Source organism: Sinocyclocheilus grahami, unplaced genomic scaffold, assembly GCF_001515645.1.
Source record: "Sinocyclocheilus grahami isolate Dianchi unplaced genomic scaffold, SAMN03320097.WGS_v1.1 scaffold410.1, whole genome shotgun sequence".
NCBI lineage: Eukaryota > Metazoa > Chordata > Actinopteri > Cypriniformes > Cyprinidae > Sinocyclocheilus > Sinocyclocheilus grahami.
Window position 1 is genome coordinate 64,965 of NW_015505589.1, and position 22,696 is coordinate 87,660.

Here is a 22,696-nt window from a genome sequence, read left to right on the forward strand (position 1 = left end):
CCCCCCCTTTGGTCAGGTCTCATCTCGCCTAGGACAGCAAATGAGTTAGGAGTGCAAACTGGTGCCCCCTCATAAAAATATTTGTGCATGAAGCTTCAGGTTGGTTGGTAATCTGTAGCAGATGGTAGACATTCTGTTAATTAGAATTGACTTGACGGTTGGATCTGTGGATTCAGCAGTTATAGCGTCTATATCTCTTACAAGGCCAAAGCAAGTTTTAGGCCATCTACGACATGCCTCAATCTCATTCCACTGTCAGTGTTCCTCTAATAAAGACTGACTGGCCAAGTGACATTCTCAGTTAAGCATCCCTTGTGTCAAATTACGGCCTCTCCTTAACCTCGTCACACTGCTGTAAGCCCCACCTCTTCTTCTTCTCCACTATTTTCTTTTGCTTTAAATGCCTGAGATTCTGATCCTATCTCAGCTACTGTACATGTCTCCACAGGAACACATAAACAATACCGAGCATTTATGTGCTATCTGAGGGAAGAGGAAAAAACTAAATGAGAAATGTTCTGAGAGTGCCCGGCCCACCGCTCCATCCTCAGGGGCAGCGTGATGGAATATAAGATGACCAGACACATTTAAAGGTTCTAGGTTTAATAAACAGCCATAAAAAGAATAGGAATACATTTTAAGAAATTTTGTTTAGAGTAAGGCGTGACAATTGTCTCTCTTAATTGAAAGGTACAGTAGCTACATTGCAGTTTCTGTTCCTTTTCAGTACAGGGTCATGAATATCGGATTTCCTATTGGTTTCCAATCAGTAAAGCTAGGTTTAATGTTTTTGAAAGAAGTTCTTTGCATATTTTTGAAAGAAGTCGCTTATGCTCACTAAGACTGCATTTATTTGATAAAAATACAGTAAATTTGTAATATTGCAAGATATTATTACAATTTAAAATAACTATTTGTATATAGCTTAAAATATAATTTATTCCTGTGATCAAAGCTGAATTTTCAGCAGCATTACTCAAGTCTTCAGTGTCACATGATCCTTCAGAAATCATTCTAATATACTGATTTTATCCTCAAGAGAATTTTTTTCTTATTTTTAATGTTCAAAACATTTTTTTTTGTGGAAACTAGGATACACCGCCATTAAAAAGTTTGGGGTATGTAAGATTTTTGGAATAAACAAAATAATTATTAAATTATTTATTATTTACTTTTATTTGATTAAAACTCATAATCAAATATTTGATTAAAACATTCATAATGTTGCGAAATATTTCTATTTTAAATAGGTGTATTAAGGTTTCCACAAAAATATTAAGCAACAAAAGCTGTTTTCAACATATTTATGTAACTATATTAACATATAGATTCCTATAGGGTTCCTGTGGCTCAGTGGTAAAGCATTGCATTAGCAGTGCAAAGGTTGTGGGTTAAATTCCCAGGGAACACACATACTGATAAAAAAATGTATAGCCCGAATGCACTGTAAGTTAATTTAATTTAATATAGATAACTATATATATTTTTTTAATTTACTTATATTTATTATATATATATATATATATATATATATATATATATATATATATATATATATATATATATATATATATATATATATATATATATATATATATATATATATATATATATATATATATATATATATATATATATATATATATATATATATATATATATATATATATATTTTTTTTTAACAAAACAAAACAAAAAAATATATATATATTTTTTTGTTTTGTTTTGTTAAAAACAAGTTTTCATTTGGGAATCTGACTATTGCTGTATTGTTTTCTAACCTTGACCAACACCATCCGTTTGATTGACACTGACATCATATCACGATCCGCCACATTGGTGTATGCATCAACATTCAGCCAAGGCTAATGTTCCTTTGCAAGCTCCAAAATTGAATAATCTCCATGATTCATTGTCCATCTTGCTATATTAAACAATACGCAGCCCTGTCCTTGGCCGCCGTTAGCCTCATCAGCCGGAAGCCCACTTCACCCCAAGCAGCGGAGGTCAGTGGCAGCTCAGTTTTGCTTCTGTTTCAAGTTTGGCCGGTGCTTTCAGGTTAGTCTGTGAGAGGCTGTTAAGTGTGAAAAATTGGGATATTTTCCCATCTTTTCAAATACTGTGTATTTAGTTTAAAATGTATTTTTCTGAGTAAAGGTAGATGGTTATGTTGGCCACTATATTGGACACCGCTTTATTTGGGAAACGGGTCCAGTGAAATGTCAGATGTAAAACATGGTCAACTTCAATGACTGATGACCTGAAAATATTTTAATAACATCTGGCCTTCCTGCCATGCCCAGAAAGGCCACCTGGAACGCACTTTGAATTTCTTCGTTTTGTGATCTCGCTAACTCAGCTCGGGTAGTTCCCTCCTGTCATGCTTCCACTGCTGCTTTTTTCACAAAGCTATTCATTAAAACCGAGAGCTTTGGGAGTTACCTGACACCGTAGGGGTCAAAGGGGTCTGTTATGTTATAATTTCAAATTGGGGGTGTACTATTCCCAGTGTAATTATTCCAATTTATCATTGAATGAATGTCATGACATGACTGTACGTTTTTCCATTTCAATACTCATATTCACACTATTATTATATCCCGCTGGCTGTGTCCGCTTATCGGAATTGTTTCATGGTGGCACCCCAATCATTCATCACATTCAGCTCTCTGCCGCTGTTATGGATTCATTTCTACTTACATCATAAAGAATCATAGGAACGAGGGGTATTTTTAACCTTTGGTTTCTGATGCGCTGACAGAATGTGCAGCTTCTTTTTGTCTGCCGCCATCCATATCCATGTGAGGACAATGAAAAGAAGGCCACAGAATCTTAGCTGGAGTTTCATTTCTATTGCACATTTGATTAAAAGGTAATGTTCTTCAGACAGCCACATCATCATCAACTTCATCATCTTCTGTTGACCTGTTTTTTTTATAAGGTTCAAGGTTCCCCGTGTGAAAAAGTGTGCCTAATTGAACTGAATGTGTACTTAATGTTAATAAAATTACTTAACACTTAAGTGTTCTTAAGGTTTGGCTGTTAACTTAAGTACACGTTGTAATAATATAAAATGAACAGTTTTAACTAAAAGTAAATTTTAAATCATTATTTAATAATCTTGTGTCATACTTTAAAATTCGTTGACTAACATATTAAAAGTACTTTTTACAGTTAATGTTAAGTCTAGTGTGTTTCAGTTGAAATTTAATATGCTGGTGGGAATGTAATGAAACAACTTGTTAGTCAATGAATGACAAAAATACCACATGAAATCTGATCTGATCACTCGGACTGAAACGCTACTGATTTTAATCTGATTTAAAACCACCTACAAAGGCTCTTGCGAAAATTCACATTTAATGTGTTGTTTTCCCCTGTTCCAAATTATTTAAAAAAGACACGGATCTGAGTTGGACAGGCAAACATTTTTTTCTGCCTGTCTGAACAAGGCCTTAGAATTCTAAAAGTATTTCCTTTTGATTTAAACTCACTCATACAGTATCAAACAAAATTTGATAGCACGATTTGAAATCTTGAAAAAACTTGTTTTTCCAATCCAGCATGGTAACAAGCAAAGAGTCATAATGTTCCAACTGTTATGTTCATACTAAAAATGAAAACATACTAAAAATAGCCCCTCTGACCACACCTATAAAAACAAATAGAGTTTATAGAAACATAACGCAGTCACATATACACTCTCATATCTTGCTCTCCATTGAGTTCCACCTTGATTTACTGCACTCAGCCCTCACTGGCCATAGTGTTTCCATTTTAGATGAATCACAGCCATTTATATAGCACAATACCTGTCACACACAGTGCCTGAGGGAAAGTGAGGTCGCCATTGTAATAAAATGTAAACCAGGAGTGGAAAGCATGGTTTATATCAGGTTTAGCTTGTACAGTGGGTGGAATATCAGTATCCTGTTTAGCTTTAGCTCATTTATCAAATCTGCCTTTGGATGTCCAGAAGGCCTTTCATGTACCGTACATGGAATTCTTCTTGTAGATGCTGCATACAAGTGAAAGAAACAACAACTTCCATTTATATTTTTTTCACCGTTTGGTTTCTCGTGAGAAAAACGCCCGTGTTTGCTGACAAGCATTGACGAGAGACATTGTCCAGTATCGGAGGAAAAGGCTTCCGACAAATATCAAAGAAGGAAGTGAGCGCTACACTGGGAACTAAATCTTGACAGGACCGGGTGACACTTTTCTTGAGCATTCCAACCAGATACGGCCTTCTCCAAAAAAAACCCTACATGATCCAATCTCAGTGAGTTGGCCTTAGTTCAGCCCAATCATCTCTTCATCAGCTAAGTTCATGGCAATCCAGCCCACGCTTGTTTGCTTTTTGTCACAGACACATCCATCTCTTTTGTCAAGGAAATTTGATGTCATTATATGTGTACATAAATGTTTGTGCAGTCATTTTGATTAATACGATGTTGTATTCCGATTATGTGCTTCCATGGATGTAGTTCTGTCCAATCATTCAGTAAAATGGAGCTCTTCCAAAGCTGATTTCATGCTGCAATACCAGCTGTACCAAACAGTTATATGAACCGAAGGTCCTGTAGATCAGGTAGCATCGTAATGTGCCTGTTGTCCATCTAATTTACACAGATTAACTGTAAAGCCTGAGGTTAGAGTTAAGCACGCTGATATAATTTCTGCCACTTAGTCAAACTGCAGTATTGGCATGGTTGAGGAAGTGACCTCACAATCAACAAATGTTCTCACAAGTTTTACACTTAATCTATTACAGGCCTCTACAATGGCTTGAACAAATATACAGATAGTTTGTTGACTAAGAAGGTGACTTTTTTTTTTTTACATATTGATCATCAAAACTGTCAGTTCACCTAAAATTCACTATCATCATTAACTCAACTTCATGTCATTCTAAACCTGTTTGACTTTCTTCTAAGGAACACATACAAAAATATATTACAAAACATCTGTACAACTTTTTTTTTACAAAAAAAACAACAACATTTAAGTCAAAGGGGTTCAGTGTCATTTTGGACCCCATTAACTTGCATTATATGAACCAAACCACATTCTTCAGAATAACTTATTTTATGTTCCTCAGAAAGAAAGGAATAATGGAAGTCTATGTTCGTTTGAATAAATATTTCTAAAATAAGTCCTTAGTATTTTTATTTCAACCCCGTCAAATATTTAATATTTTGGTAGAATTTTTTTTTTGCAATAATTATTTTATATACATTTGATCTAAAATCTCAATTCTGTCATTATGTACTCTCCATTATGCCGTGCTAAACCTGTTTGACCTTCTTCTGAGGAACACTTTTTTTTCTTTCTTTCTTTTTTTTTTTTTTTTTTAAAGATTTGTCCACATGATTAAATTCAAATTGGTCCAGTATTTTTGGATCCCATTGACTTTAATTATATTAACCAAAAATAAACATTCTTAAAAAAAGATTATTTTGTGTTCCTCAGGAAGAAAGAAATAATTGAAGTCTTAAAGGTTTGTTTTGAATAAATATTTCTAAAAGAAGTCCATTCTAAACCCGTTTGACTTTCTCCTTAGGAACACACTTTTTTTTAAGGTTTGTCCATATGATTAAATTCAAAGTAGTCCAGTATTTTTGGACCCCAATGACTTTCAGTAGATGAACCAAAACGTCTGTAGGTTATGTATGTAACCATGGTTCCCAGAGGGAACGAGACGCTGCGTCGATGTCGCTTTGGGGAACGCCCCTGCGTGACCGCATTCTGAAGCACGTGTCAAATCAGTCCAATGGAGTAGCGAGACGTCACGAGCGGGGTGACGTAAGCACCAGAAAGTATAAAAGCGCATCCGCCAGAGCGCAAACCAGCTTCTGCTCTTCAGTAGCGCTCTAAGTATGTGTCTGTCTATTTACTGTTGTCTGTCCGCACAAGCATATATAAAAAACAATCATGAAAAAGTCTATGGCGCGCGAACGGCATTACAAACGCTGTGTTCCTCCCTGCCCACGATATCTGGCGGCGGGGGATACACACCATTTGTGTGTCATTTGTTTGGGAGCGGAGCATGCACAGTCAGCTTTCGAGGAGCTGATTGTCATCACTGCGAGCTGCTCTCGCTGCGCACGCTCCACTCTCGCCTGGCTGTGTTTGATGAGAGCGGCCAGGCTTGCGATCCCGCTGGTAGCGTTCCCGCTGTCGCCGAGGCACAGCGCAGACTGTTGTCGTGGGGATCGCGGGTGGATTTAGCGGAGGGATCCGAGATGGGCTCGTCCTTTTCTCGGTCCTCACCCACTCTCTCTCAGTGTTCGGAAGCCCGCGCTGTGGTTTCTTCCCACCCCCCCCAGAGAGAGAGAGAGCCAGACGCTTCATCTATCTTCCTCCGAGGAGGTGGATGGGATGAGTGTCGAGACAGAGGAGACTGTGGCCTCGCCACCACAGTCCCTCGCATATGAGGGGTGATTTGTGATTATGGGGAGTGTTTCGTGCACTCGTCAAAATAAGATATCGTTTGGCCAGCCTAGAAACAGGACGCTCGTCCTAAAAATAATTAGACGAGCGTTTTCTGAATCCAGATCACAGCCTTCACGATGGGGGCCTTCCGTTTTTCCCCGATCTCCATGCTGAGGTGTCAAGATCGTGGGAGAAACCGTACTCATCCCGTATTTACAGCCCCACAGTCTCGAATTATTCAAAAGAACATCGTGGGGCTGAATGATAAGGGATATGGGGCGATGCCAGTGGTGGAGCAGATGCTAAAAATCTCAAATCTAAAATCTCAATTCTGTCATTATGTACTCTCCATTATGCCATGCTAAACCTGTTTGACCTTCTTCTGAGGAACACTTTTTTTTTCTTTCTTTCTTTTTTTTTTTTTTTTTTAAAGATTTGTCTACATGATTAAATTCAAATTGGTCCAGTATTTTTGGATCCCATTGACTTTAATTATATTAACCAAAAATAAACATTCTTAAAAAAAGATTATTTTGTGTTCCTCAGGAAGAAAAAAAGAATTGAAGTCTTAAAGGTTTGTTTTGAATAAATATTTCTAAAAGAAGTCCATTCTAAACCCGTATGTCCATTCTCCTTAGGAACACACTTTTTTTAAGGTTTGTCCATATGATTAAATTCAAAGTAGTCCAGTATTTTTGGACCCCAATGACTTTCATTAGATGAACCAAAACGTCTCTAGGTTACGTATGTAACCATGGTTCCGAAGGAATGAGACGCTGCGTCAAAGTCGCTTTGGGGAATGCCCCTGCGTGACCACGTTCTGAAGCATGTGTCAAATCAGTCCAATGGAGTAGCGAGACGTCACGAGCGGGGTGACGTAAGCACCAGAAAGTATAAAAGCGCATCCGGCAGAGCGCAAACCAGCTTCGATGAAGTAGCACCTGGAGGGATGCAGGGAGTATGGCAAAGAGACGCAGCATCTTGTTCCCTCTGGGAACCATGGTTACATACGTAACCTAGAGACGTTCCCCTTCAGGAACTCGAGCTGCGTCGAAGTCGTTTTGGGAACGAGAATACCCACTGCACCATACTACCAAGTCCCTGCCTGTGTGTGTATCTTGCGAGCACATCACGAAGAGAGAACTTGGGAACCTGGGGTACATGCCAGGTCTAGATTGTAACAACGGACAAAAGTGTGCGGAGCGGACAAGCCTGCCGCAGCACAAATGTCCTGCAAGGCCACACCCAAGTTGAAAACCTAGGAGGCCGCCATACTCCTGGTCGAGTGCGCTCTGACCCCCATATGTGACGGTAGGCCAGAGGACTCGTAGGCTAGTGAGATGGCCTCGACCACCCACCTACTCATGGTCTGCTTGGTTGCCGGAGATCCTTTCTTTGGCGGACCAAAACAAATAAATAGCTGATCTGCCTTACGCCACGGGGCAGCTCTGTGTGCGTAAGCGTCCAGTGTTCGAACTGGACAGAGCAGATTAGGCCTTTCTTGGCCTACTTCCTGGAACGGAGGAGGACAGAATGCCTGAAGTACTATGGGCCCTGGTGAAGAAGTGGGCACCTTAGGGACATACCCGGCCCTCGGGTAAAGGAATGCCCTAACCATGCCTGGAGCAAATTCCAGGCACGAAACAGAAAGTGCCTGAAGATCCCCGATCCTATTTAGTGAGGAAATAGCGAGGAGAAAGATGGTCTTGAGTGTGAGCAACTTGACCGCAACTTCTTCTATGGGTTCAAAGGGGGCATTGCATAAGCCCTCCAGAACCACATCCAGGTCCCATGAGGGCACCTTAGTGTGCTGTACCGGCCTCAGCCTCAGGATGCCACAGAGGAAACGAGTGATAAGTGGGTGTCTTCCCAATGATTGACCACCCAGAAGGGCGTGGTAAGCAGCTAAGGCCGCCACGTATACCTTCAGAGTGGAGGGAGATAACCCTGCGGAGAATCGCTCCTGCAGAAACCCCAGAACTGTACCAATTGGGCAGGTGACTGGGTCCTGCAGTCACTGTCCGCACCATGAAGTGAAAAGTTTCCACTTCAAGGCGTACTGTTTCCTAGTGACAGGAGCTCTGGACTGGAGTATAGTCTCAACAACCTCAGTTGAGAGACCAGATGCTAGGAGCTGTGTCCCCTCAGGGCCATGCCCACCGATTCCATAACTCCGGGCGGGGGTGAAGAATGGCGCCCTCCCCACCTTAGAGAGGAGGTCCCTCCTGATCGGAATCTCCAGCGGAGATCCGTCGAGGAGGGACCCAAGTTCGAGAACCATAATCGGGCCTGCCAGAACGGGGCTACTAGCAACAAACGGACCCCATCCCGGCGTACCCTCACCAGAACTCCCGGGAGCAGAGCGATCGGGGGAAAAGCGTACAGACGAAGCCTCAGCCACGTCTGCACCATGGCATCCAGCCCGAGTGGAGCTGGATGCTTGAGGGAGAACCAGAGCGGACAGTGTGTCGTTTCCTGCGACGCAAATAGATCCACTTCCGCCTGGCCAAATTCCCTCCAAATGAGCTCCACCACCTCGGGGTGGAGCCTCCATCCCCCGGGCCTCAGCCCCTGTCTCGACAGGATATCTGCCGCCTGATTTAGATACCCAGGGATGTAAACTGCTCTTAGAGAGAGGAGCGTCCCCTGAGCCCACAGAAGGATCTGGCGCGCCAGCTTGTACAAGGGGCGTGAACTCAGACCCCTCTGCCGATTGATGTAGGAGACCACCGATGTGTTGTCTGCGGACAAGCACATTATGTCCCCTTAGGTCTGGAAGGAAGTGTGTAAGAGCTTGAAACACGGCCAGCATTTCCAGGCAGTTGATGTGCCAAAAGAAATTATGGCCTTCCCACAGTAGTGGAGAAAGAACACTCTTCTTGGTGTTTAGTCTTAACCCCAGCTCTCTCAAATGGGCGAGGATGACATCTCGATGCCGAGATGTCTGCTCCGATTGATGTCTGCTCTGATTGAGCTAGTATTAACCAATTGTCAATGTAATTGAGTATGCGGATGTTCGATGTAAGCCTAAAGGGCCTGGTGGGAAGCTTTGGGGCCTTCAGGGACGATGCTGAGGATGGGGAGAGATAGCTCGCAAGCGTCTGCTCCACCACTGGCATCGCCCCATATCCCTTATAATTCAGCCCCATGATGTTCTTTTGAATAATTCGAGACTGTGGGGCTGTAAATACGGGATGAGTATGGTTTCTCCCACGATCTTGACACCTCAGCATGGAGATCGGGGAAAAACAGAAGGCCCCCGTCATGAAGGCTGTGATCTGGATTCAGAAAACGCTCGTCTAATTATTTTTAGGATGAGCGTCCTGTTTCTAGGCTGGCCAAACGATATCTTATTTTGACGAGTGCACGAAACACACCCCATAATCACAAATCACACCTCATATGCGAGGTGCGCAGCGAGAGCAGCTCACAGTGATGACAATCAGCTCCTCAAAAGCTGACTGTGCATGCTCCGCTCCCAAACAAACGACACACAAATGGTGTGTATCCCCCGCCGCCAGATATCGTGGGCAGGGAGGAACACAGCGTTTGTAATGCCGTTCGCGCCATAGACTTTTTCATGATTGTTTATTATATATGCTTGTGCGGACAGACAACAGTAAATAGACAGACACATGCATAGAGCGCTACTGAAGAGCAGAAGCTGGTTTGCGCTCTGCCGGATGCGCTTTTATACTTTCTGGTGCTTACATCACCCCACTCGTGACGTCTCGCTACTCCATTGGACTGATTTGACACATGCTTCAGAACGCGGTCACGCAGGGGCGTTCCCCAAAGCAACTTCGACGCAGCTCGAGTTCCTGAAGGGGAACTAAACATTCTTCAGAATAAATTATTTTGTGTTCCTCAGTACGAAAGTAAGTCATACGGGTTTTGGAACGAGGGTAAGTTAATGATAACAGAATTTAGATGTTGGGTAAACTATCATTTTAAGTTTGTTCTGAATAAATATTTCTAAAAGTAGCACTTAATAATCCTATTCCAACCCCGTCAAATGTTATTTAATATTTTGCTAGAGCTGACACAAAGCTGTTTCAACATCGGTAGCTGAATGACAACGGTTTGAACAAATATTTCCACCCGTCCCATCTGCCAATTCAGTTTCTATGGTGATTACTCCATTTTTACTCCACCATAGCATAGCCAAACCACAGAGCTGTCCTTTGACCTCCAGTGCTTTACCCTACAGAGGCATTCTGCATTTTTCCCCTTGACTTGCTTTTCTGAACCGAATGAGGCTGAACTGATTTGATATACAACATGCTTCTGAGACATTCATCTCAAGATAAACGTTAAAAACAGACTGAAAGTCTCACAGGGCAGAACATCGAGGTTCTCACTCGCTGATTTTGGTCTCTGAAGAGTACAAACACAAAAACAACCTTGCTGGTACTTGTTTCGATGAGTGTGCGATTGGCGTTGAATAGCGAATTACAGAGTGCTCAATGTTCGCTTTAAAAACATACAACAGGGCAGTGTTTACCATCCTTTCATATGAACCCTCACGGCCATGTAAGTAAGGCTCAAATATGATTTTTTTAACCAAATCATATTTAGTATTGTACAAAAGCTATGCCCAACATTAGGTCATCCAGTGGCAGTAACAACATATTGGCCACCAATAATACAGACATTTGGCGACCTCCAGCAATAAAATATAGGTCAGTGTGAACGAGGCTTCGGTGTGAATGTCATCACCTCATAAACAGCCCATAATCCACCGCTGCTGCTGGCCACTGACTGAAAAATCGCACTGTATCATAACCGTAGAAAAAATGTGGCAAAGCGGTCTGTGAGACGGGAGCAGCTGCTCCTCTCTACTTTTGATGTGAAAGCAACTTGACTCTTGCCTCTGGTGAGAAATTTGGAAATGCAGAGATATTGACTTTATTACGCAGCTGTTTTGGCAGAATGAGAGAGCCGAGCACAGCTGAGAAAGGAACAGAAAGATCATCCACGACCGGCTATACAAATCATGTCACCAAAGATTGAATTAAACTCTGAGCCAATGGCAGCTTAAACTAATTTTGGTGAGTTTATTTGCAGTCCCGCAGGAGATTGAGTATCGCTCTCATGGACAATATCTCCATGCTTTAGACTTTGTACAAGATCCACCACAAAATGTGATCCAAATCAATAGATATACACATTAGCTACTATTTTCTGCAGCATTTGTCTCATTCTTTTAACTAAATAACAGAATAATCCTTAAATAACAGATTTGCTTCATTTGTTTAAGATGAGGCAACTTGTTTTCAAAGAATTTATCTTGAATTCAGGGTGGGAGGATCGATCTGGCAGTATTTCAGTACTGATGCTGTTACTTATAAAAATATTCATCCAAAGTGTATTATTTACAATAGCAATTTATTGATCGTGAAAATTAATCATTAATCACAATAATTTATTATTATTATTATTATTATTATTATTATTATTATTAAATGAGTACAAAACATGATCAGTGTCCAGTTAACAGTTAAGGTTTTAATCAATTTTTATTTGAAGTGGTGAAATGATGTATATAAATAACATTGAATCTCAACAAACAACTTTTTAATTATTGTTTATAATTTAAATAAGAAACAAAAAGTTTAAATTAACTATATTCTATAATTCAATAAATATAAAAACTAATATATAATTGAAAAAGTATCAATAATAATATATACTGTAATTAAAAGATTACTAGTATATAATAATAAAAAAACATATATACTATGTTAATTTGTTTGTATTTTGTATTTATATTTATTCTGGGAAACAAAATAAATTTATACGGAAGTATAAAGCCATGTATTGAGGGCAGTGAAGTTATTAAGAATTAAGCTAAATAAATTACCCATAATCCCACACATTATCACCTCCCACACAGATGTACATGTGTGTAATTGTTTTATCCAGCCTTCAGGCTGCCGCCTTCAAATGTATTAAGAGTTTAAATGCAGTAAAGCCAGCAGGTGGATCAGAAGGTTTCACAGCTGGCTTTATTTATTGCCTCTATAAAATGAATATCTTTCTGGTTTAGAGTAAATAGGCCCTCCACTGAAGGAGCTCAGTTAATGTGACACGTCCTTCATATCTTACGAGTTATATATTTATTTTCTTTTACTCTGTTTTCCAAAGCTGTTGTTGAATGACCAGTGATTAGAGAGGTGCCTGTAATTTTACAAAGCAGCCTTCTCTGCGTCCGCACACCAACATACTGAGGACATTTTGAAGAATTGGTGGAATTTCCTTTTAGCTGTCGAGAAGTGATTTTGAGACTGGAAAAAGAGCTTTATTTGTTGCAAATGAACCATGGGAAACATTTACTCCATTGCCCCCCCGTTCCCCTCGCCTGCTGTATACGTGACAGGCTTGCAAAGCGTCTTAAGGTGTTGATGTGGGTACGGGGCCATCTTCTTTGGAAAGAAAAACCTCCCCAGGTTACAAGGAACCAACTCTTACACTCTCAAACACGGCTTTTACGCTCTTTTATTCCTGAGGGTTTGAAAGTACCGTGTATTCGTTTCAATAACAGAATGTGACGTTGGCGGCTGCCTGAGTTATTATTCTCCTGCTGTTTGAAAGCCCTCTCCATCTCTCCTGCACGAGGAGATCTCAGCACGACATCCAAAACAAGCCAAACCACATCTTTCTGACACTCTGCAAATCCTTTTTTAACAGCCTGAATCATTATCCTTTTAACCCTGTGACATCCCTCGTTTTTATTCTCTATAGCTCGTTCGCTCGAATATCATCATTTTCGTCCTCCAATTTCAACAAATGATTGTTCGCCGAGGCAGAGTTTCAGATGGCTTTTCGGGAACACGCCGCTGTGATACTTCGTATGTAATAAGCTTTAATGGATCTATAATGCTATCTCCAATTCACTCGTCTGCTACTTGTAGAGTTCACAGAGTTCAATACTGAAGCAAAAGTGTATGTTTGCTTTCCAAAATCAAGATGTCCATATTATGGACGAGCCAGTGCATCATTAAACATGTTCTGCATGTCAGCGGAGCCTGATGCATATAGATGACGCAAGGTTTTTGAAGAGGTTTTGAAGCAACATCACGCAAGCAAGAGTGCTGTTGTCCAAATGCTAGGTTGTGATTTGGCTGTAGACACACGGCTGGCTTGTTTATTTGATCATTATTTTAAACGACAATGTAAATCTTAATTCATTCAGTATATATTTTTATTATATCTCCACTCTGCTGTGCAGCATTTGGTCATAATTAAGAAGATTTCTCACGATTTGAGTGGTACAGTAGTATCCAGAAAATTGTTATGCAAATGTGGAATTACTATTATTAAAGTCTTCTGTCAACATAATGCTCCAATTATCTGTTTAGGGAGAGACACCAAAGCCATTTTAATAGTTTAATATCTATAGTTGTGATATAATATGCATATGAATCTATCTTACTGGTGTAGAGAGAGACTCCTACTAGCGCTTTAATTCGATTTGTTTTATTATATTTTTCTATAATGTGTTTTTGCTGGAGCCAATGTGACCCTGACAATGAAGGTCCCAAAAGAGCGGTTTAGTAGTGATGCCATATAATAGAATAGTTTTATAGTGTGAAGATTACTTTAATAATCTAAAGAACCTTTTACAGAATGGAAAGGTTCCATGGATGCTAAAAGTTCTTCATGGAACTACAGATGCCTACAGAAAGAACCTTTACTTTTATGAGTGCAAGCAAACCACTGCAGTATTTTTATATGATATGATATGATATGATATGATATACTTACTAAAAGACTTTCACGGCAACAATAAAAGGCTAAACTCAACATTACAATTATTATTATTATTATTATTATTATTTACAAATACATCACTGGGGTAAGAAAAACAAGTCAATCTTAAAAGAACATGAGGGTTGAAGTAGCTTGTTTTAAATGCCCAAAAATAAGAGTTTTACTCCATAAACTGAACTGATGCCGCAGCTTCTTCTGATAAACCACTGTAAGCTTAGACTCAGGTGGCCTCAGTAAGAGACGATCTCCTGAAATGAGAATAACGCTGAGGTCATCATATAGCAGGCAGATCGGGATGGCCAGATCTTGCTGATTTGCTCTATATTGTGGCTAAAAGAGCTCTTTTCCATATTGAGTTCATATCCTGTTGCAGAGAATTACCTCATTGCTTATTCTGTCTGCACTTTTTTGGTCATTCTTTCTTTTTTTCCAGCTCTCCCTCTTTTTTCACTGAGAATAATAGAGCAATCATTTGAAGGCATGCTTGTGCTGATGTACAACATATGGCTTAATGCATATGTTCAGAAGGCCAACATCAGAGCGTTATTATGAAATCAAAGGCCATCTGGGCATATTCATTGTTCAAATATTAATGGTCATTAAACTTTTGTTATATGCGACTTTCATCAAATTGAAAGAAATAGTTCATTCAAAAATTTTAATTTGTATAATTATAATTCAGTATAATTATTCATTACTCGCACTGTATGTTTTATGAATGCAAAAACACTAAAATTATAAAGTATAAAACTATGATGTTCTGCTCCAGTGAGCTGAACCTGACAATCAAATCAGTCTGATTTGTAAATGAATTGTTTTTTTAACTTAAAAGGTTCACAAATCATTCGCAGCTTTATATTTCTTCATAAAATGTTGGATATAGTCCCATGGACTACTTCTATAATCTGTTTCATGTGTTTTGGGTCCTACATGAGGCTTGAATGCTTCAGTCTCTATTTATTGTAATACATGGAAAAGATCAACCAATTCCTTCATCAAAATTTCTCCTTTTGCATTCAACTTCTTTTTTTTTTCTTCACTTTTTGTGACTTTAGTGTGTTTTTAATCACTTCAATGGAACGGGGGGGTGTTTAACACTCACTATTCTGCCGCTCCTTTATTTAAGATCTCAAACCGAAACCTGTTACGCCACTCTGTTATTTATCAATCAAGAGCCAATCTTAGCTCTCCTTTCTTGTAAATATCAACAGTAGCCAAAGAGCCATACCAGTAGCTGATGGTGGCGATAAACCTGTGATCTGTGGAAACATGGTGCCTCAGTGTTACAGCAATGAAGGTGATGGGAGCAGATAAGCCATTATACCAGCCTCGGCTTGTCAGCTGTATTGTGCTCTTCCTCATAAACCTATTCAGTGATTAAGCACCTGTTTGCAAAGTCAGGCTCCAGGAAAATACTCAGGTGTCAGACAGCCGTACAGTAACAGCCCGCTTCGCAAATGCTTTTTAAATCAGTGCAGTCACGATCAGATGGAACTGACATCCTAATTTGGAGAATGTCATACGGAATGACGCGCATTTTTAACACGGCAAGTGGAAATTTCCAGGCTTGCTCATAATGAAAGAATATCCTGATTTAAAGCTGTTCCATTTTTTAAAAAAAAACAACGGTTCATTTTCAGAGTTAGAACATTGTAATACCATGGAGTAATGCAGAGAGAATGCTCTGCAGTGTAGATGATGTTCTAGTCTCCATCTACATTAACTCATTTGATTATTTTCCCAACAAAACTTTACTTTTGAAGTGTCCATCTAACGTGAAGTTTGCATGGATAGGTGAACGCAGTTTATTTCTTTTGGCCAATCATCAGCAGGATGTGCTCCAACTGGATGTGCTCCAATCAAAACAGACTTCGACTTTAGTATGCAAATGTGTTGGAGAAGTAATTTCTGCATTTACGGCTGTGTTTATTGACCTTTGATACTTGCAGATGATATGTCAAGATCAAGCACAAGCAACGAATAAAGTCCAGTACAGTCCCAGACTTGGACTAAAATAGTTGCAAATGTGACAAAAATGCAAATTTGCAATAATAATTTAATATGTAGTCGCCATTGGTGACAGTCGGGAAAACTGTCATAAAGTAAGTACCCTTATGAAATGTTTCATCAATGATTACACCAGTGTTTCCGATTCAAAATTAAGTAACTCATATGAACTAGTTATTTTCAATGAGTCAGTCATGATTTATGAAACAGTGTTGAATCAGTGAATTATTTACGGCTGAGTCCCTCACTGAATTCATTTTGTAGATGTGTGATTTAAAATAAGAATTATATTTGAGACTCTATTTACAGATTAATAAAAAAAATTTATTTAAATATAAAAGTCATTTATCAATTTTTTGTTTTTGTTTTGATAAATTAATTATATTTTATAATGTGCATACAGATAATAAAAATGTATATAGTAAATATTACATAATAAATTGAATAAACAGTGATTATGTAATTTGTCAGCTGAAAAAACATTTTTAAAAAGCCTTTTATTTTAGAATCCAGTGGCTCCCTCTTCTTATTTATTTATTTGTTTTTTGTCGGGCTCTGTAAGCTTTTGTTAGTTGATTTTTTTTTTAGTTGAAGTCTTCGAAATCCTGACATGAAACAAAAAATTAATCTCTCATTTCCAACCAGAAATTGAGGTTTCGTGTCAAGAGTTTGCTTACTATCTTGCCTTCGCTTTGAGCATTCACTGCGCTTGCTCTGTTTAGGTCGTAAACAGTTTCTCCTTAAAGGCGGAAGTGTTGCGTTTCAGTGATAAAGTTTATCAGCTCTTAGGGGTGTCAGAGAAGCAACAGAGGGGCCCTAAAACTTGCCAAAAACACTACAGAAACCTCATTCTCACCCATACAAGTTAATTCAGTGGTAGCAACAAATTTACAGACAACAATCAATCCATATTTAGTTTCTACAGCAGTTATATACAATTGACGTCACGCTTCCAAAATTCATATTGCATGAAAAATGCATGCTTGCTCACAGAAAACAATTGCAACAAATGCCCTTTCTCATGGAGGGTTAATCAATACACACACACAGCACGTCAACCCTTTCTAAATGTACTCTGAAACACAAAGCAATCATTGTGGCTTCATTTACGTCTTTCTGCCTGCAACACAAAATGTACCCATCAGCAGCATGGAGCGGCAAAATGTTGACTTCCCGTTAAGCAAAACACACTGCCATTATCTCCCATCTGTCATTATTTGAATTACTGCGTGTCTACAAGAGGAACTTTCATAATACGCTGCACTAAAAATACTCGAAATGCTCATTTTGTCTTATTACATTGTGCTAGACATAATGTTCGAGCTGCCTCGTATTTAATGAATCTCACTGGAGACCTGGTCACAGTTTACGAAAACCAAAGTACAGAGTTGATGTAAAAGGCCTTCAGACATCACAGGGCTGATCAAACTTTACTCAATGTACTCGCAAGTTGGTGAGCTATACGCTGAATAATGTGATTTGTTTGTTGAAATGGGCTACCTGACACCCGTGAACTCGCTGCTTTAAGCGTTTGGAGATTGAAGTTGCGCAGAATGACTGGATTCGGAGTTTTTCCTTTCTCTCCGCTTTTGCCATTTTTCTCCTTACATGAAGTTTGCTGTGGATTCAGCAGCTCGAACTTCATGTCCTCAAGAAATTTTTTTTTTATTTTTTTTTATTTTTCATTTGTAAAATAATATTAAAAGCCATTTTTTGTATAGAGTGAGATCAATTAAGTCTCTTATGTTATAAATATAAATTACATATAAAGACTTAATAAAGCTTGTAAAAATTGAGTTCAGTTCTTACAATTCAGTTGGCATGTTTGGTTTGATGTAAATCTGTAATTCACAATAAAAGTGCCTTCTATTTATAGCGGGATGTATTGAATCAACAAAAAATATAATTTTACCAATTTTTGGTCAGTTTTTTTAAAGAGAGAAAGCATTGTGCTCTTTTTATTATTTCCTCAAAACCCAAGATTAAAAAAAATGTCTCTGCTGTAGTGTCTGGCGCACATGACTGTGTTTGGATGTGAAATGCGTACGAGTGTGCATTGTTTCCACTTCATTGTGGCTAGGAAATGTCTCCAGGGCTTGCCCACCCAGACCCCTGTAACAGCTGCTGTAAACCCTGTACTGTGATGGTCAAGTGTGTCTCCCCTCTTCTAGGAAAAACCTTTCCTGAAAAGCCTCTTTAAACAGAGCAAAAACAATATCCAGTTTTAGTAATTTTAGTGAATTCAAAATCCGATGTTGATTTTTTGATATTATTATCTGCGAAATGTTTACCAAAAATGTATTTTGACACCAAAAATATATTATTGTTTATGTTTGGAAATATGTAGTGTAGTTTAAGTATTTAGTTCATGTGTTGCAGAAGCAGAGTTTACAGTTGAAAAACCACAAAAACACAACTACTTTACAATTGGCCTCTTGCAGTGGGTCATTAAAATAACTACCATACTATCTCGATAAAAACCCACAATTATCGGATGACTATTTGCATTGTAAATCTGACAATGCATTAGGAAACAAAACAATACTGAAGTGTTTGTTCCTGTGGACAATGTTGGATTAATTATAATTTTGGTCTGGATGAAGAAATTTAGGTCTGTAATGAAATAAGAGAACATTATTTCACATTGTGCCTTTTTTTTCTTACTCTCATTTTTTATTTCTAGAGAATGCAGCATGACTTTTGCTGCTTTTCGTTGAAATGACTGCAAATATAGTTAAATGTGTAGACTGTGTAGTCTGGTGACATGGCTGTATATCCATGTGATATACAGTATATATTGTATATTAGCTTTCACTTTTCATATTTTTCTCTGTGAAGTAATTGTACAGTTAAAAATACTTTTTTAAATTATAAATAATTTACTTCACTATTATCAACAATTTAAAGTCCAACAAAAATAAACAAAAGGGCAAGTGTGCTTCTTTTAAGATGGTCACTTCTTTTGAGCATTTAAGAGAAAAGGACATATTTAGAGCACATGGTTTCTCTTTCATGTCCTGTACCATTCCTCATACTTTTCTTCTGACACACGTTCTTTTAAAGATAATGCCAAAATGTTCAAACCAAAGCAAAAATTCTTCCCCATGCCAGTTTCCCTGAAGAACATTAAGTGTTGCAGCTCCCGCGAGGAAGCTTCATCTGCATTAGGTTTGACTGGCCCACTTGTTTCTGTGTATTCCAGCTATAAACACGAGCAATTATGAGCCTAAGCCTTGTATTTTTTCCCCCTGCACAAACTTCACCTGGCTGTTTCACATTCCACCGTAAGCAGTACCAAAACAAGTCGTTAATTTTTGTGTGAAATGCTGTACACGTCCAGTTGCTCTTTAATCCGAGACAACTTCAACACTGCCCGGCTCAACTTTGACGCACTTCTCACAGGTCTTCACCCCCCCTGAGAAAAGTGCCCACAAGCGCAACCACAACTTTGGGTCATATGATTACAGCAGGTTTGAAATTCACCTGACGTGATATAGAGCAAGCTGACCTTACTTACTGACATGGCACTGATTCATTGTTCATCAATGCAGACCTAATATTTACATGCATTATCAAGAAGAACAATTTTGCTCTTCTGAACATCTTGGAAAATTGATCAGACATATTGTGAGTACTAAAATAAATCGTGGAAAGGTAAAGTGTAAAACTCTACGGCTAAAAGCACTGAAGTAAGAAGAGACGGAAACTCACAACTCTGCCTCAGCTTCGGAGAATTCACTGAAGAAGGTGCTTCCGTTGGAGTGCGGCTGTCCCGGTGACGGCTCCTCGCTCCTGTTGCTGCTCTGGCTGCTCCCGTCCTCAGGCAGTGTCTCTTGCGATATGGGGGACTTCTGGAACGATCCAGGCATTCCTGGCTCTGCAGACCCCAAGAAGCAGGGGCATCGGGTCCGAAGCCCCTTGTTAAGGAAGTTCATTTTCAGAGAGGGTATCCAGGGACAGCCAAGAAGGTTCTTGAAGGCCACACGAAACTCTGGGCTTCGGCAGTAGATGATGGGGTTGAGGCCGGAGTTGATGTAGCCTAACCAGTTTAAGTAACGAAAAACGCTCAGGTTCAGCACGTCTCGATGGAAGACCTTAATGATGTTCACCACGAAGAAAGGCAACCAGCAGAGTGTGAAGACGCCCATTATGATGCCCAGCGTCTTGAGGGCCTTGTGCTCCTTGACGACGGTTAATTTTGACGGTCGCCTTCGCGAACTTTTCCGCCTTGCCATCGTTCCTCCAACGTTATTGCATGTCGAAGGCAAGTTGTTGTTGCCGTGGAGCGTCGGCAGTGCCTGATTTCCCATGCACTCGTTTTGGAATCTCAAACGGTTCTTGTCGATGAGCTGCACCTGTCGTGTGGCAATGAGAAAGACACGTGCGTAGACGAAAATCATGATGAGTAGTGGGATGTAGAATGAAACCACCGACGAAATGATAGCATAGTATATGTTTATTTCTAAATCACAGCACTTGGGGTCTTCGTAACATTTTTGTGCTTTCTTGTCACCCTCCGCACGATAGTACTGATTCATAATGGGGACGAAGGAGATTAAAGCCGAGACCAGCCACACGACACAAACGATAATTCGAGCCCTGCTCTTATTCAGAAGCAGTTTATACCGCAGAGGCCGCGTGATTGCAATATACCGATCCACCGCGATGATGCAAAGGGTCTCTATGCTGGCGGTTACGCATAACACATCAACCGATGTCCATAACTCGCACAAAGTCTTATTGAGTTGCCATTCCCCCGTTACGACTATCGTGGCACCCGGTGGCACTACCAGCACCCCCATTATGAGGTCAGCACATGCCAGCGACATGATGAAGATATTTGTCGTGGTCTGCAGCTGGGAGGTGCGTGCGATGGCGATGATGACCAGAAGGTTACCTACGACGATAATGGTGATGATGATCACCATGATGAACAGCTCCAAGGACTTAAACCCATGTCCTTCACTCCCTGGAGGCGTCGTATTGGTTGGTAGACTGCTGCTCACATTGGATGGTAGAGTGGTGCTTATCCAAGTTTCCATGTTTCAGTATTCAGAGATCAAGGCATGCAATTTTTCAAACTGAATATCAGAAACAAGCAGCAGCAAAGAGACATAGCTAGGTGCTGGAAACGTCTAAAGCAATTGAGATACCATGATGATGTTGCATTTAATCTATCTAATTTAACAACAGCATCAATTATGTTTCACCTCTCCTTCAAGCATCCTGAAAGTCGTGCACATCCTGCGTCCTGCAGCATTTGAAGCAAACATATCTGTCATGTTCCACACATCTGAACTGCAGATGTAGGAGGGGAAAAAAGTACCTTTCACTCGGAGTTAAAACTGGTCCATAAGAGATGAGGGAAAAAGCATTTGAACAGTTTGAAAAGCTCTTGAAACCACCAGAGAAAAGGCAGATAAGCAGCCGTCCTGTTGAAGTAGTCCGCTGAAGTGGAGTTTGAGCTGAAGTGGAGGAGGTTCAGTCAGTGTGTTACCTCCGCATGTGTGGAACGGGCGAGTGGAGTTGCCTCTACTGCCAAAAGCTCAAAGGAGTAGTGACACTGCCGACAGTCAACAGTGGTAAAACACTCTCTCTCTCTCTCTGAAAATGCTTGCTCGCTCTCTCGCTCTCTCTCTCTTTTGGAGTTGAGCATTCAGCATGCTATAGTTGCAGTCACATTTCACCCGAGGGGTGGAGTTGTAAAGAGTGCCTCACACACACACACACACCTCCTCTCTGTCTCTCTGTCCAACAAGTACTCAATCAGCAAACATAAAACATTTTTTATCTCATCTGTCATGCATCTGAAATAGACATACATGCAATAATATATACCCCAAAAATAGTAATATTTTAAGTGAAGTTAATCAAGGAAACAACATAAAAAATATGCATTCCACTGAAAAACTACTTTGTAACTATTTCCATCAGAAATTGCTAGTACATTTCACAAATATTTACAAAGAAATGGCAAATAACACATTGAATTAGACGTGAAATGTTGAATATTTTTTTTTTGCAGTATAAAAATAAAGGTTCCAAAAGGAGGTGTTTCACAGCAGAAGAACCATTTTTGGGCCCCCTGAAGAACTGTTTTTAAAAGAACCATTTGTTCTTAGTGAAGAACATTAATACTCAAAGGAATTTTCACTATAAAGAACCATTTGTGGAATGGAAAGTTTCTATGGATGTTAAAGGTTTTTATGGGTCCATATGCCAATAAAGAATCTTAAACATATGTAGCTAAATTAAATAATAATAATAATAATAATAATAATAATAATAATAATAATAATTAGGCTGTCAGTAAAGTGAACCTACCAAAAAGTCTTTAAACATGTTGATTAAATACAGTATTTTGAGTTTTTAGCTTGAATATTTTTATGTAGTATTATTTATTTTGACTATTAAATTAACATTAAAGGAACAAATTTTAAATATCTGTATATATATATATATATATATATATATATATATA

At 39.3% G+C, this 22,696-nt stretch overlaps 1 protein-coding gene across 1 annotated transcript in view; it reads right to left on the minus strand.

Annotated features, from left to right (window-relative positions):
- The window catches only part of LOC107550948 (beta-1 adrenergic receptor-like), a 23,782-nt gene extending 2,304 nt beyond the window's left edge, over nucleotides 1-21,478 (minus strand). The window contains exon 1 of the mRNA XM_016232397.1: nucleotides 19,927-21,478. Within this exon, the coding sequence (XP_016087883.1) occupies nucleotides 19,927-21,257 (1,331 nt within the window). The 5' untranslated portion in view covers nucleotides 21,258-21,478. The remainder of the gene's footprint in view (nucleotides 1-19,926) is intronic.
- Nucleotides 21,479-22,696: the final 1,218 nt, after the last annotated feature.